This window comes from Panthera tigris, chromosome D1 (assembly GCF_018350195.1).
Source record: "Panthera tigris isolate Pti1 chromosome D1, P.tigris_Pti1_mat1.1, whole genome shotgun sequence".
NCBI lineage: Eukaryota > Metazoa > Chordata > Mammalia > Carnivora > Felidae > Panthera > Panthera tigris.
In genome coordinates, this window is record NC_056669.1 from 1,955,442 (window position 1) to 1,971,745 (window position 16,304).

The following is a 16,304-nucleotide window of genomic DNA, read 5'->3' on the forward strand; positions in this document are numbered from 1 at the left end:
TTTATTTGATTTTTTTGAATTGTTTTGAATTTTTTTAATTTTATTTTTTATTAATTCTTTTTTTTCCTCCAAAATGACAAAAAGAAGGAATTCACCACAAAAGAAAGAATAGGAAGAAATAGCCAGGGACTTAACACAGATATCAACAAGATGTCTGAACCCGCATTTAGAATCATAAAAATACTAGAATACTAACTGGGGTTGAAAAAAGCATAGAATCCCTTTGTGTGGAGATAAAATAAGTAGTCTAGTCAGGGCGAAATAAAAAATGTTGTAACTGAGCTGCAATCTCAAATGTATGCCACAGTGGCAAGGATGGATGAAGCAGAGTAGCGAATCAGCAGTGTAGAGGACAAACTTATGGAGAATAATGAAGCAGGAAAAAAGAGGGAAACTAAGGCAAAGGAGCATGATACAAGAATTAGAGAACAAAGTGACTAATTAAAAAGGAATAACATCTGAGTCATAGGAGTCCCAGAAGATGAAGAGAGAGAAAAAGGGGTAGAACGGTTATGTGAGCAACTCATAGTGGAAAGCTTTCCTAACCTGGGGAAAGACACAGACATCAAAATCCAGGAAGCACAGACTTCCATTAGATTCAACAAAAATGGACCATCAACAAGGCATATCATAGTCACATTTACAAAATATACAGACAAAGAATCATGAAAGCAGCAAAGAAAAAAAGTCCTTAACCTATAAGGGAAGACAGATCAGATTCACAGCAGACCTATCCACAGAAACATGGCATACCAGAAAGAGTGGCAGGATATATTAAACATGCTGCATTGGAAAAAATATGCGGCCAAGAATTCTTTATTCAGCAAGGCTGTTTTCAAAATGGAAGGAGAGATAAAGAGTTTCCCAGACAAACAAAAACTAAAGGAGTTTGTGACCACTCAACCAGCCCTGCAAGAAATTTCAAAGAGGAGTCTCTGAGGGGAGAAAAGATGAAACAAAACAAAAAAGACCAAAAGCAACAAAGACTAGAAAGCACCAGAGAACACCACCAGAAACTCCCAACTCTACAGGCAACACAATGGCAATAAATTCGTATCTTTCAGTATTCACTCTAAATGTCAATGGACTAAACGCTCCAATCAAAAGACATAGGGTAATAGATGGATAAGAAAACAAGATCCATCTATATGCTGTTTACAAGAGAACCACTTTAGACCTAAAGACACCTTAAGATTGAAAATAAAAGGATGGAGAACCATCTATCATATTAATGGTTGCCAAAGGAAAGCTGGAGTTGCCATACTCCTATCAGGCAATCTATATTTTAAAATAAAGACTGTAACGAGATGAAGAAGGGCATTATATCATAATTAAGGGGTCTGTACACCAAGAGAGTCCAACCATTGTAAACATTTATGCCCCCAACGTGGAGGTACCCAAATATATAAAACAATTACAAAGATAAACTCATTGACAATAATAATAGGGGACTTCGACTCCCCACTTAAAGCAGTGGACAGATCATCTAAGCAGAAAATCAACAATGAAACAGTGTCTTTGAATGACGGATTGAACCAGATGGACTTAAAAGATATATTCAGAACATTTCATCCTAAAGCAGCAGAATACATTCTTCTCAAGTGCATGTGGAACATTCGCCAGAGGAGATTGCATACTGGGATACAAATCAGCCCCCAACAAGTACAAAAGTACAAATTGAGATCATACCGTGCATATTTTCAGACCACAACACCGTGAAACTTGAAATCAACTACAAGAAAAAAATTGGAAAGACAACAAATACTTGAAGATTAAGGAACATTCTATTAAAGAATGAATGAGTTAACCAAGAAGTTAAAGAGAAAACTAACAAGTACATGGAAGCCAATGAAAATGATAACACCACAGCCCAAAACCTCTGATGTGCAGCAAAGGTGATCAGAAGAGGAAAGTATATAGCAATCCAGGCCTTCCTAAAGAAGGAAGAAAGGTCCCAGATACACAACCTAACCTTACCCCTACAGAGCTAGAAAAGAGCAGCAAATAAAACCCCAAACTGGCAGAAGAAATAGGAAATAATAAAGATTAAAACAGAAGTCAATACTGCTGCCCCCCAAATAAAATAACATAACATAACATAACATAACATAACATAACATAACATAACATAACATAACATAACATAACATAAAATATAAAACAGAACAGATCAATGTAACCTGGAGCTGGTTCTTTGAAAGAATTAACAAAATTGATAAACTTCTAGCCAGTTTGATAAAAAGAAAAAGGAAAATAAATAAAATCAGGAATGAAAGAGGAGAGATCACAACCAACACTTCAGAAATACAAACAATAATAAGAGATATTATGACCAATTATATGCCAATAAATTAGGCAACCTGGAAGAAGTGGACAAATTAGTAGAAACATATAAATCACCAAAAGTGAAACAAGAAGAAATAGAAAATTTGAATAGAGCCATAACCAGTAAAGAAATTGAATTAGTAGTCAAAATTCTCTCAAAAAACAAGAGTCCAGGGCCTGACAGCTTTCCAGGGGGAATTCTACCAAACATTTAAAGAAGTGTTAACACCTACTTTTTGAAGCTGTTCCAAAAACTAGAAATGGAAGGGAAACTGCCAAAGACATTCTATGAGGCCAGTATTACATTGATTCCAAAACCAGACATAGACCCCACTAAAAACGAGAACTATAGACCAATTTCCCTGATGAACATGGATGCAAAAATTCTCAACAAGACACTAGCCAACCAGATCCAACAATACATTAAAAGAACTATTCACCACGATCAAGTGGGATTTATACCTGCAATGAAGGGCTGGTTCAGTATTCACAAATCAATGTGATTCATCACATCAGTAAAAGAAAAGAGATCCTCTCAGTAGATACAGAGAAAGCACATGACAAAATATAGCATCCCTTCTTGATTAAAAACCCTTAAGAAAGTGGGGATAGAGGATCATACCTCAAGATTATAAAAGTCATATACAAAAGACCCACAGCTAATATCATCCTCGGTGGGGAAGAACTAAGAGCTTTTCCCTTAAGGTCAGGAACACAACAGGGATGTTACACTTGCCACTGTTATTCAACATAGTATTGGAAGTCCTAGCCTCAACAGTCAGACAACACAAAGAAATAAAAGGCATCCAAATGGTCAAGGAGGAAGTCAAAGTTTCATCCTTTGCAGATGACATGATACTCTATGTGGAAAACCCAAAAGATTCTACCAAAACACTGCTAGAACTGATCCATGAATTCAGCACAATTGCAGGTTGTTAAATCAATGCACAGAAATCGGTTGTATTTCTATACACCAACAGTGAAGCAGCAGAAAGAGAAATCAAGGAATCAATCCCATTTACAATTGCACCAAAACCCATAAAATACCTAGGAATAAACCTAACCAAAGAGGTTAAAAATCTATACACTGAAAACTGTAGAAAGCTTATGAAAGAAATTGAAGAAGACACACAAAAAATTGGAAGACGTTCCAAGGTCATGAATTGGTAGAACAAATACTGTTAAAATGTTGATACTACCCAAAGCAATATACATATTCAATGCAACCCCTATCAAAATGACACCAGCATTCTTCACACAGCTAGAACAAACAATGCTAAAATTTTTCTGGAACCAGAAAAGACCCCAAATAGCCAAAGCAATCCTGAAAAAGAACACCAAAGCAGGAGGCATCACAATCCAGGACCTCAAGCTGTATTACAAAGCTGTAATCATCAAGACAGTATGGTACTGGCACAAAAACAGACACTTAGATCAATGGAACAGAATACACAACCCAGAAGTTCACCCACAAACATATGGCTAACTTATCTTTGACAAAGCAGGAAGGAATATCCAATGGAAAAAAGACAATCTCTCCAGCAAATGGGGTTGAGAAAACTGGACAGCGACATGCAGAATATTGAACCTGGACCACTTTCTTACACCATACACAAAAATAAAATGAGTGAATGACCTAAATGTAAGGAAGCCATCAAAATCCTAGTGGAGAAAGCAGGCAAAAACCTCTTTGACACTGGATGCAGCACCTTCTTACTCAACACATCTCTGGAGGCAAGGGAAACGAAAGCAAAAATGAACTACTGGGACTTCATAAAGATAAAAATTTCTGCACAGCGAAGAAAACAATCAGCAAAACTAAAAACAACCTATGGAATGGGAGAAGATATTTGCAAATGACTTATCAGATAAAGGGTTAGTATCCAAAATCTATAAAGAACTTATCAAACTCAACACTCCCCAAAACAAATAATCCAGTGAAGCAATGGACAAAAGGCATGAAGACACTTCTCCAAAGAAGACATCCAGATGGCCAACCGACGTATGTTGCAACCAGCGCAACAAACACCAAGATCAGGGTCCTGAGGGTAGGGGAATGTAAGAAAAAAAGAGAGAAGCCAGTTTGGGAACAGGAGGGTCCCCTGGGCTGATGGCCCAAGTGACGACTTTATTGTTGCTGTACACAATCTTTTATAAGACTCTTATGGATCAGGTCATTCTAAGAATAAACAGGTTTCACATGATCACTGCCAGCCAAAACATTTAGTTCTGTGTACCTTGTGAACTTTCTAAACGGGTCACAGCAAGACCTTGTTGATAGATTGCTAGCAAAACACAGTTCCGATGTTTGTTTCTATTTGACCCGGGGTAGAAAAGGGGGGGTAACATTACTGCCAACACCCACAGACCACAGGCTTCAGGAATTAACTTTCTCAGCCTTGACAAGGCTTTCGTATGCCCTTGCAAGTGGGAGAATGGGAGGGGGAACCACCGGGTTGGCTGAGTCAACAGGGAGCCTTTGTTCGACCCGGTCTCAGCCTGGCACCGGGGTCCAGCCTCCCACAGACGTATGAAGAAAATGCTCAACATCACTCATCATCAGGGAAATACAAATTAAAATCACAATGAGATAGCCCCCTCATACCTGTCACGATGGCTAACATTAACAACTTAGGCAATGACAGATGTTGGTGAAGATGTGGAGAAAGAGGAACACTTTTGCCCTGCTGGCGTGAATGCAAACTGGTGCAACCACTCTGGAGAACAGTATGGAAGTTCCTTAAAAAATTGAAAATAGAACTACCCTATGACCCAGCAATTGTACTACTAGGTATTTATCCAAGGGATACAGGTATGTTGTTTCAAAGGGACACATGCACCCCAGTGTTTATAGCAGCACTATTGGCAATAGCCAAAATATGGAAAGAGCCCAAATGTCCATCAACAGATGAATGGATAAAGAAGATGTGGTATATATATACAATGGAGTATTACTCGGCAATCAAAAAGAATTAAATCTTGCCATGTGCAACAGTGTGGATGGAACTAGAGGGTATTCTAAGTGCAATTAGTCAGAGAAAGACAAATATCAAAGGACTTCACTCATATGTGGAATGTAAAAAACAAAACAGATGAACGTAAGGGAAGGGAAGCAAAAATAATATAAAAACTAGGAGGGGGACAAAACATAAGAGACTACTAAATATAGAGAACAAACTGAGGGTTGCTGGAGGTGTTGAGGGTGGGGGGGATGGGCTAAATGGGCAAGGGGCATTAAGGAGGACACTTGTTGCGATGAGCACTGGGTGTTATATGTAGGGGATGAATCACTGGATTCTACTCCCAAAATCATTATTGCATTATATGCTAACTAACTTGGATGCAAATTAAAAAAAAAAAAAGATGTATACTATAAATCCCAATGCAGCAAATACAAATATCACAGAGGTATGCATGATGAGTCTATATAGGACATAAGATGGAAACATATGCTTTACTTAATTAGTCCAAAAGAAAGACGAGGCAATAAGGAAGTCAGAAGTTACTAGTATTAGGAATAAGATAGGGACATCACTACGTTTCTACAGACATTCAAAGGATAATAGAATATCTTAAACAACTTCATGCTGATAAATTCAACAACTGAGATGAATTTTATGAATTTCTTGAAAGATACACACTACCAAAGCTCACTCAAGGAGAGACAGATAGCCTCTACTCCCTATTAAAGAAGTTGAATTTTATTAAAGTTCCCATAACTCTTAGAGTTTACTGCTGAAATGTAATAAATACTTAAGAAATAATACCAACTCTGTGTAAACTCTTTCAGAAAATAGAAGAGGCAGGAATATTTCACTACACTTTCTGAGACCAGCATGGCCTGATTGCAAAAGCTAACAGAGGTATTGTAATGGAAGAAATCTGTAGATTAACTTCCTTCCTGAACATAGACTCAAAACTTAACAAGATATTAGCAAATTGAACATTTGTTTCTAATTGTTTTTGCAAAAATACGAAACTCAACAAAATGTAAAAATGGATTCTAAGTGGGATTTACTCTAAGAACACAAGTTAGGTTGAATTAAAAAAAAATGTTAATTATTTTAGTAGACTAATAAGAAATTACATGTTTATCTCAATAGACACAGAAAAGGCATTAGACAAAAGTCAGCGACCAGTCATGATTAAAATTTTCAGCAAATCAGGATTAGAGTAATGGACCTTCTCAACCAGATAAAGGGCATCCATGAAAAAGCTGTGCTAACATAATAGTAAAGGACTGAATGCTTTCCTCTTAAGACCAGGAATAAGGCATCAAGGTCCTTTCTCACTGCTTCTATTCAGCATTGGGCTGAAGGGTCTAGCTAGCATGACAAGTTATAAAAAAAAAAAAAAAAAAAAAAAAAAAGGCTGGAAAAGAAGAAGGAAACCTGTATTTATTTGCAGAACTTATGGTTATCTGTTTTCAACGTCTTACAGAATGTACAAAAAAGTTCCAGAGCTAGTAAGAACATTTAAATTTAGAAAGGTTGTGGGATACAGAGTAAGTATGTCAAAATGATACATATTCTGGAAACAAACTATTGAAAATTGAAATTAAAAGTACTACTTGCAATTTCAGGATGAAATTGAACAAAAATGTGTAACACTTTTGTACACATTGAAAACCACAAAGCTTTGAAGAGTGAAAGTAAACAAGAGTCAAATAAATGGAAAGATGCGCTGAAAGGTGTACTGTGTTCATGTATCCGGAGACCCAGTATTGTTAAGATGTTAATTCTTCCCAAATTAATTGAGAAGTTCAAAACAACCCCAATCGGAACCACTACATAATCTTTTGTAGTGACTAACATTTGCTTCTAATTTTTTTTTTTTGCAAAAATACAAAAGACCTAGTGTATGCTAAGTAGTATTAGAAAAGAATGAAATGAAAGATCTTACTCAGCATGATTTCAGGAACTGTTAGGAAGATACAATCGAAGCACTATGGTATTGGTATAAAAATAGATATATAGCTCAGTGGAATGTAATAAAGTCCAGGAAAAGACCCACACATGTATGATCAATTGATTTTCACCAAATATACTATGTCAATTAAAAGGGAGAAAGGAAAATCTCTTTAATAGTATAGAACAATTGAAGAGCCAAAGCCAAAAAAAAATTAATTAAAAACCTACACCTGTATCTCCAAACATATAAAAATTACCCCCAAATTGATTATACTGTTTTGAATATAAAATGTAAGCCACAGACAGGAGAAAGATTAACTAGACATATTCAACAAAGGAACATGTATGTAGAAATTTTTGAAGTATAACTAATAATGAGAAGACAAGCATTCCAAATTTTTAAAAAATACTTGATTAGACACTTTAACAAGAAGGTATACATATACCACATTTTATTTACCCATTTATGTATGGGAGGACACTTGGGTTGCTTCCCTATGTTGGCTTTTGTAAATAATGCTGCAATAAACATAGGGGTGTCTGCATGTATCTTTTCAAATTCTTGTGTTCATTTTTGTTGGGTAAATACCCAATAGTGGGATTACTGGATCATATGTTAATTCTGTTTTTCATTTTTTTGAGTAGTCTCCATACTGTTTTCCACAGTGGCTGCACCAATTTACATTTCCACCAACAGTGCACAAGGATTCCTTTTTCTCTACATCCATGGTGACACTTGATTTTTATTTCTTGTTTTTTCTTGTGTTTTTGATTGTTGCCATTCTGACAGATGTGAGGTGAAATCTCATTGTGGTTTTGATTTGCATTTTCCTGATGATGAGTGATGTTGAGCATCTTTCTAAGTATCTTTTGGCCATCTGTATGTCTTCTTTGGAAAAATGTCTATCCAGGTTCTCTGCCCATTTTTAAATTAGATTATTTGGTTTTTGTGTGTGTGTGTGCGTAGAGTTGTACAAGTTCTTTATATATTTTAGATATTTACCCCTTATCAGATAGATTATTTACAAATAGCTTCTCCCATTCAGTGTGTTGTCTTTTCCTTTTGTTGATTATTTCCTTTCTGTGCAAAAGCTTTTTATTTTGGTGTAGTCCAAATACTTTAATTTTGCTTCTGTTTCCCTTGCCTGAGGAGCATATCTAGAAAAGTGTTTTCTATGATGTTAAAGAAATCGCTATTTGTTTTCTTCTAGGATTGTTATGGTTTCAGGTACATTTACGTATTTAATCATTATTCAGTTTATTTATGTGTATGGTGTAAGGATTTGGATGGTTCATCCACACACATCCAGATCAATAGATACAGAAGATATGGTGTGTGCATGTGTGTGTATGTATACGATGGCATATTGTTCAGTAGTAAAAAAGCATGAAATCCTTGCTTTTGCAGCAACACAGATGAATCCCTAGGGTACAGTGCTAAGTGAAATAAGAGAGAAATACTGTATGATTTCACTCATGTGTGCAATTCAAGAAACAAAATCAGCAATGGAAAAATGAGACAATCAGAAAGTCTCTAAATACAGAGAACAAAATGGTGGTTGCCAGCAGAGAGGTGATGGGAGTATGAGTGAAATGGATAAAGGGAATTAAGAGTACACCTAATCTAGATGAGAACTGAGTAATGTATAGAATTGTTGAATCATATCATACACGTGAAACTAAGATAAAACTGTGTGAACTACACTTAATTAAAAAATAAAAAAGTACACAAATGACAAGGAAACGTGAAAAATTCTTAGTATCATTAATCATTAGGGAAATGAATATGAAAGTTACAATAAGAATATAAATATACTGAAGTCAGTTGCATTTCTATACAGTAGCAGTGAATGCTAGATTTTAGTATTTAGAGTATCCAAAAGGAAATTAGGAAAGCCATTCCACTTATGATAGTATTGAAGAGTAGATACAGGGAAATAAATTAAGAAAAAAGAGCAAGACTTGTACAATAAAAACTGCAAAATATCATTGAAAGCAATTACAGAAGGCTAAAATCAATTAAAAATCATCCTCTGTTAATAGGGAAATGAAGAAGTGACTACATAGATACAGATTATTTTTAGAGTGTAATGAAAGTGTTCTAGAATTAGAAAGTAGGTAAGTTGATTGATTTGTGGATATTGAACCATTCTTGCATTCTGGTAGTAATTCCACTTGGATCTTGGTGAATGATTATTTTAATGTATTGCTGAATTTGGTTTGTTAATATTTTATTGATAATTTTTGCATCTGTATTCATCAGTGATACTGGCCTTTTTCTTTTCTTTTGTAATGTCTTTGTGTGTTTTACGCTGGCCTCATAGAATGAATTTGGATTGTGTTAGTATTGATTATTTTGTTTATGTTTGTTTATAGTTGCTCTATGTATTTGGGTTCTTTCATGTTGGGTGATTAAATATTTGCAATTCTTGTGTCTTCTTGTTGGATAGTGTCATTTTTTTTTAAGTTTATTTATTTTGAGAGAGAGAGAAAGAGAACGCAATCAAGCATGAGTGGGGTAGGGGCAGACAAAGAGGGGAGAGAGAGAATCCCAAGCAGGTTCCACACTGTCGTTGCAGTGCCTGACATAGGCCTCGAACCCACAAACCACAGGGTCATGACCTGAGCCGAAATCAAGTCAGACACTTAACCAACTGAGCCACCCAGTGGCCCCTACAGTCTTTGTTTTAAAGTGTATTTTGTCCAATTTAACTGTTGCTACCCCAGCTTTCTTTTCTCTTCCATTTGTATGAGAAATGTTTTTCCATCCCCACACTTCTAATCTGCATGTGTTTTGGGGTCTAAAAGGAATCTCCTCTGGCTACATATAGATGGGTTTTGGTTTTTCATCCCTTCTGTCACCCTTTGTCTTTTAATTAGAGTGTGATTCCATTCACAATAAAGTAATTATTGATAGGTATGTTCTTTTTTATTATTTATTTTTTTAATACATCCAAGTTAGTTAGCATATAGTGATTTCAGGAGTAGATTCCTTAATTCCCCTTACACATTTAGCCCATCCCCCCTCCCACTACACCTCCAGCAACCCTCTATTTGTTCTCTAAGAGTCTCTTCTGTTTTGTCCCCCTCACTGTTTTTATATTATTTTTGCTTTCCTTCCCTTGTGTTCATCTGTTTTGTGTCTGAAAGTGCTCATATGAGTGAAATCGTATGATATTTGTCTTTCTCTAACTAATTTTGCTTAGCATAACACCCTCTGGTTCCGTCCACGTAGTTGCAAATGGCAAGATTTCATTCTTTTTGATTGCCGAGTAATACTCTACCACATCTTCTTTATCCATTCATCCATCGATGGACATTTGGGCTCTTTCCATACTTTGGCTATTGTCGATAGTGCTGCTATAAACATGGGGGTGCATGTGTCCCTTCGAAACAGCATACCTGTATCTCTTGGATAAATACCTAGTAGTGCAATTGCTGGGTCGTAGGTAGTTCTATTTTTAATTATTTTTAATTTTCTATTTTAAAACCTCCATACTGTTTTCCAGAGTGGTTGCACCAGTTTGCATTCCCACCAGCAGTGCCAAAGAGATCCTATCTCTCCGCATCCTCGCCAACATCTGTTGTTGCCTGAGTTGTTAATGTGAGCCATTCTGACAGGTGGAAGGTGGTATCTCAGTGTGATTTTCATTTGTCTTTCCCTGATGATGAGTGACGTTGGGCATTTTTTCATGTTGGTTGGCCATCTGGGTGTCTTCTTTGGAGAAGTGTCAATTCATGTATGACATTACTTTAAGTTCTCTATCAAGCATATTATCTCCCTTTCCTTTAGGTGTCTTTCTATGATTTCGTCCTGTTCTTTCATTTGGGATGGATTCCTCTATGTCCTCATTTTGTCTAACTCTCTGTGTCTGTTTCTGTGTGTTAGGAAAGTTGGCTATGTCTCCCGCTCTTGAAACTAGTGTCCTTATGAGGAAGAGGTCCTGGCGTGTCCTTCCAAGGTGTCTCCCACGTGTGTTGTGTGTGTCCTTTTGTGGCCGAGATCCCTTTGCCTTCAGGCCGGTCGTCTGCAGAGGCTGTCTTTGCCTGTTGTGGGCCGGGTGTGGTCCCTGTGTTGTTAGTGAGCCAGTCTGGGGCACCTTTGGCTAGAGTTTGGTCGGATCGGTTGTTCCCCAGAGCTGCAGTAGTGCCGAAGTACAGGGCACTGGGCCAGCCTTGTCCCCCCAGGTTTCACCGGAGGTGGGCCTGCAGTCAGCCCAGGTGTTTGCCCCCAGCCCACTGCCAGGGCTGCAGTCGAAGCCGAAGGTGTGTTCGGTTATCTTTCCTTCTCCCCAGGGCAGCAGTCACTTGGAAGTGTCGCTGGCCCTTGTCAGCGCTGCCGTTGCGGTGTCCTGCTTGTGACGGTGCGGCAGACGGACTCAGGCTGAGGGCCGGTTGGCTGGAGCACGGCCGCCAGAGAGCTCAGCACAGGAGGTACGCCGTTAGCCAGCTAGGTGGCGGTGTTCTCACTCATCCCCGCTGGTGGGAGCGTCTGTGTGCATGCGGCGGAGAGAAGGGGTGCCCACCAGATCTTTCATTCTTGGAAAAGTCTCCTGAACACTCCTGCCCGTCCTGCACATGTTCACAGGTTAGCACTGTCCACACTCCTTACGGAAGTGCCGAGTTGAACAATCAAGACTTCCACATCCGTGGAGTGTAGTAACCTGACTCACACACAGGGTAGCTAACTACCCTGACACTAATATTGCTAACTCTCTCTGTTACGTGTTGCTACATAGCAAATTGCCATAAAACTGAGTGGTATAAATGACCAGAATGTATAGTGTCTCAGTCTCTGCAGCTCAGGAGTCTTCGTGTGACTTAGCGAGTACTCGGGTCTCCTGCACCTCCACAACCAGGTGCTGTCTAGAGCTGTGGTCCTCGCAGCTGCCAAGGGCATCAGCAGCCTGGCGGTTGGCGGGCCTCTGGGCCCTACTGATGGGGGACTGATCATATGTCCATGGATGTCTTCATAAGCAGGCTCACAGCCTAGCAACTTTTTCACCTAGAGTGAACACGGGAGAGAGAGAGAGAGAGCACAGAAGCTACAGTATGTTGTAATGTAATCTGAAAAGTGGCATCCCATCCCTTTCGCTGTATTCTTCCATCAGAATCTAGTCACTGGAACCAGTTCATCCTCCCGCTGAGGGGGTTTCACCAAGGCATGAGTGCCAGCTGGCAGGGATCGTTGGGGGTGTCTGCAGTAACATACCATTTATGTAATAAGCCAGGAAAAGAAGCTATCTTTCTACAGTAAGAAATCAGAATACTGAAGAGTGTGAAAGCCTAGTTTATCAATTACTTATTGCTACCTGGTAAATGACCCCAAAACTTAATGGCTGAAAACAAGAAGAATCAACGTATTTAGCTCATGAATGTAGAGTTTTGGCAGGATCTGGTGGGGCAGGCTTATCTCTGGTCCGTGTGACACCAGCTGTGTCTGCTCAGCCTGGACCCAGAGGATCTTCTTGCAAGATGTCCATTCACAGGCTGGCATGTCGTTGCTGATGAGTGGCTGGGAACTCCGCAGGACGATGGCTGGAGACACTGGTTACTCCTCGTGGGGGCATGTCTCCGTGGGCCTCTCCGTTCGGGCCGCTTCACTCCCTTACAGTGTCGTATCTTGGTTCTGAGATGGTATGCCCCACGACACAGACGATGAAAGGTGCTCATCGTGAGGCCTGGACCTGGAAACCACGACACAGCATCACTTGTGCCTCGTCCTGCCTGCCAGCTTGCCGCTGAGCTCGTCCTCACATCGGGGGACACTGACCTCACTGTCGACGGGAAGGTACCGAAATCTGCATCAGTCGTCCTGCCATATGACAAATTCCACCAAAATCTACTGGGTTAAACATTATTTTAAAAATTCATTTATTTTCAGCTTAGAAACCTGAAATTTGGGTGGGGCTTGGTGAAGAAAGCTTGTCTGTTCCACACAGCTCCGTCACAGGTCTGGCAAGGCTGTGCTGGCTGGAAGCAGGAAACCTCAGCCCGTCGCCACATGGGCCTCTCCAAAACTTGGGCTTCACCAATGGTGGATGGCTTCCAAGCTGAAAAGTCTGAAAAGACAGAAAATACAAGCAATCGATTTCTTGAGGCCTGGTCCCGAAACTGTACATGAAACTGCTGCTGTGGTCACAGGACCCCCGTTTGAGGAGAGGAGCGCCCAGGTCAGGCCTCAGTGGGAGGCGTGTCGAAGGATTTGGAGTCATGTTAAACTCCCCACACCTTCAAAGCACAGTTCCGGCACTTCTCTGGCACATTCCTGAGAAGGCTCACTTTACACATGGAAGGTAACGGAACCACATGTTTCCGAAGGTCGTCCTGCACCCTGAATTCCCATCGTCATAATGTTTGTGTTCCATGCATTGTTGATACATTCTACAGTGTTTTTTCTCAACTACACAATCAGTGTTCTGGGGTGTCACATCGATGTTCTCTCCTTATCGCTCAAGTTCAGAAGTTTGAGTGATATTTTTGTCATGTTTGCAAAGTCCAGCAAACCCTCACAGAAGAGGTGTGATAGGACGAACATGAACTAACAAATATTGTGCGGGAAAGAAGTGTACACAGTGGAGAATGAGGTCAGATGTTAAACAGAAAACTGATGTAGAATGGTTTTATTTACTTATTTAACTTCAATTTAGAGCACTTTTTAAATGTCTTCTTTTCTGAGTGTGGTTTTGGGATGGAAGTTCTATTATATTTTGTTCTGTTTATAGTTTAAGGAATGTCTATAGGAGCCAAGACTTGTTAAACATTCTTGACCACTGATAAAATGAACTTGTCGGATTTGATGTGACTTCTTTCTGGACTAAGTATTGTCGTGGGACAACTGGCTTGCTGCTCTGTATCTGCCTATTGATGCTTTTATTCTTTCAAGAATTTTTACTTTAAAGAATCTCTTTTGAGAGAAACAAATGAATCCATTCTGTGTCATTCATTTTTACTGTGATAAGAGAAAAAAAGACATATTGCAAGAAAATAAATTCATGACACACATAATGTGGATTATGCCAAAACATTTTCCCCATCACACCGCTGTTGAAAGGTCTTTTATATGTAACACTGGAGCCTTTTTCTGTTGCAGTGTCCTGTGGCATGGCAGAGCAGGTGGGAAGGCCCAGAAGACCCCTTACAGTACCTGAGAGGCCTCGTGGCTCGTGCCCTTGCGATACAGGTAAGGGTCCGTTGGTCAGTGACCCCGGTGTCTGACGCGGTGTTACAGACATGGGTATGGAGATCACGTGTGCGGCAGCTGGTGAGAATGATTTTGTATGCGAAGCACCGCACATTCATTTCTCGTTCCGTCGTCAGGGTTTATGTAGCATTCTTTAAAAATAACAAGTAATGAGGGAACCATGAGTTCTTATCAACGGGGATCTCTAATTTGGGGGGAAGGAGATAGATTAAAAAAAAACAAATAAATAGATTACTATTAGAATTCATGGAAAAAAAAAATCTTGGCCCAAACCCTGAGATTTAAGATGAATATACAGGTAAACCTTAAACTGTTGTCACGATCCTAGAATGAACGTAGGGTACATAACTGAAATACTACCCAGTAAAATAGAGCTATTACTATAGCGATAGCATCACGGGATTTTAGGAGTTAAATTTTGTACAGGGACGGTAGTGTCAACACTTTCAGCTCATAACTTCTGCCTGTGCTCAGCTGGCTTGCACATCTGGAGTAGTAAGTGGCAGTCTGTGGTCTGTGGTGATCTGCAGCTTTAGGGAAGCAGTCCTATCCACTGTGCTATTTGTGCACAAGATAAGCCTTGGTTCTAGAAATGTGACAATACAGCAGCCTAATTGGCTTTCAGGACAACAAAGTCTTCCCTGAATTTTTGTCTGCATCTCGCTCTTACCACATGCATACCAATCTCAGCAGCTCGCTGGACTGGCATAATGAGCAGATGTTGACAGCAGCAAACAGGCAGAGGATGTTTAAACGGCAAGCGTGGTTGTGGCACACTGTCCCCCTGCAAGTACCCAGTGAGTGCTGGTGAGGTCAGCAACCTGGGCACCCGTACCAGTCAGGACTTCTCTGGGTGTCTCAAGTCTTGGGTCATATCTGCCAGAGCCCAGGTTATTAGTTGCATAGCAAGACAACTCCAGAGTGTGGTCCGCATCCTGTAGCTCTGTGACCTGCCATGGAATGGCGGTGCGCTGACCCGACATGTTGGGGTCTTGGTGGTTTCTTCCCTCCCACCTGGTCATTGTCACAACCCCTCCCGACTTTGCGCGCATACTCCAGTTGGCCATCGTCCCGGGAGGGCCCCCGTGGAAGGGGGCGGGACGCCGCAATGCAAATGATGGAGCCACCTGCGGGTGGGTTTCCTTGAGTGCCCTACTCACACTGCCGTCTGTCCTTGTGGCCCAGTCTTCTGGGTCAGCCGGGGCTGTGCGGCCGGAGGGGGCGTGGCCGGCAGGTGCCGGCATTGTGGGGGAGGGGGGGTGCTGCTGCAGTTGGAGGCTGTCCCATCTGACAACGCGGGTCAACACCCCAGGGGGCGGGGAGCAAAACTCCAGACGTTGGCTCCTGACCCCATGACAGCCGTCCCTGTATTTGTCAGTGGTGGTGGCCCGACGACAGGATCCTGGCTGTGCCTCTTGCCTGGGTCACTGTGCTCTGCTGTGCTCAGTTCTTCACAGCTGCAGACTCCGGGGCAGGCGAGGGAAGTGGGCATCCGCGCTGGTGTGAGTGCGCCTGCCCCGCCTTGAAGGACGCTGGGTTGTGCACGCCCACCAGATTGGGGTTGCACACGACACACGCCCACCACACGCCCACCAGATCGGGGTTGCACACAACACCCGCCCGCCAGGTCAGGGTTGCACATAACACCCGCCCGCCAGATTGGGGCTGCACACGACAAGCGCCCGCCTGAGTGGGATTGCGCACGACACACACCCCCCTGATGTGGTGTCGCACAATGTGAGCCTGTCATATTGGGGTGGCACATGACGCACGCCCACTTAATTGTTGCACACGCCACACGCCCATCTAATTGTGGTTGGACACTGGGGGCGTGGACTGTGCAGTGGTACTACCACTAACACTAC

At 40.9% G+C, this 16,304-nt stretch overlaps 2 protein-coding genes across 5 annotated transcripts in view; one reads left to right on the forward strand and one right to left on the reverse strand.

The window, feature by feature from the left end:
- Window positions 1-16,304, forward strand: part of DYNC2H1 (dynein cytoplasmic 2 heavy chain 1) — a 342,976-nt gene that overhangs the window by 266,705 nt on the left and 59,967 nt on the right. For all 3 annotated transcript variants that reach the window (XR_006208595.1, XM_042959288.1, XM_042959289.1), the window contains exon 85: window positions 14,329-14,418. Coding sequence is in view for 2 of the 3 variants with exons in the window: in XM_042959288.1 (XP_042815222.1) it covers window positions 14,329-14,418 (90 nt within the window). In the remaining variant the exon portion in view is untranslated. The remainder of the gene's footprint in view (window positions 1-14,328; window positions 14,419-16,304) is intronic.
- On the reverse strand, window positions 12,533-13,747 carry LOC122231381. 2 transcript variants are annotated; one of them, XM_042959291.1, is made up of 3 exons: window positions 13,467-13,747; window positions 13,129-13,297; window positions 12,533-13,012 (listed from the first exon to the last, which is right to left on the reverse strand). In XM_042959291.1, the coding sequence occupies exons 1-3, from the start codon at window positions 13,524-13,526 to the stop codon at window positions 12,645-12,647; spliced, it is 597 nt and encodes a 198-aa protein (XP_042815225.1). In that variant the 5' UTR covers window positions 13,527-13,747; the 3' UTR covers window positions 12,533-12,644. The 2 variants fall into 2 exon arrangements, with proteins under 2 accessions (XP_042815225.1, XP_042815224.1); XM_042959290.1 differs by having other exon boundaries at window positions 13,129-13,747.

What these genes read in the sequence shown, in the direction of transcription:
- LOC122231381 (XM_042959290.1), bottom strand. Translation starts at nt 13,450, where the DNA reads ATGACTCCAAATCCTTCGACACGCCTCCCACTGAGGCCTGACCTGGGC. An exon ending in AAGCCCCACCCAAATTTCAG is followed by an intron (nt 13,013 to 13,128) that starts GTTTCTAAGCTG and finishes TCCCGTCGACAG; the next exon opens with TGAGGTCAGTGTCCCCCGAT.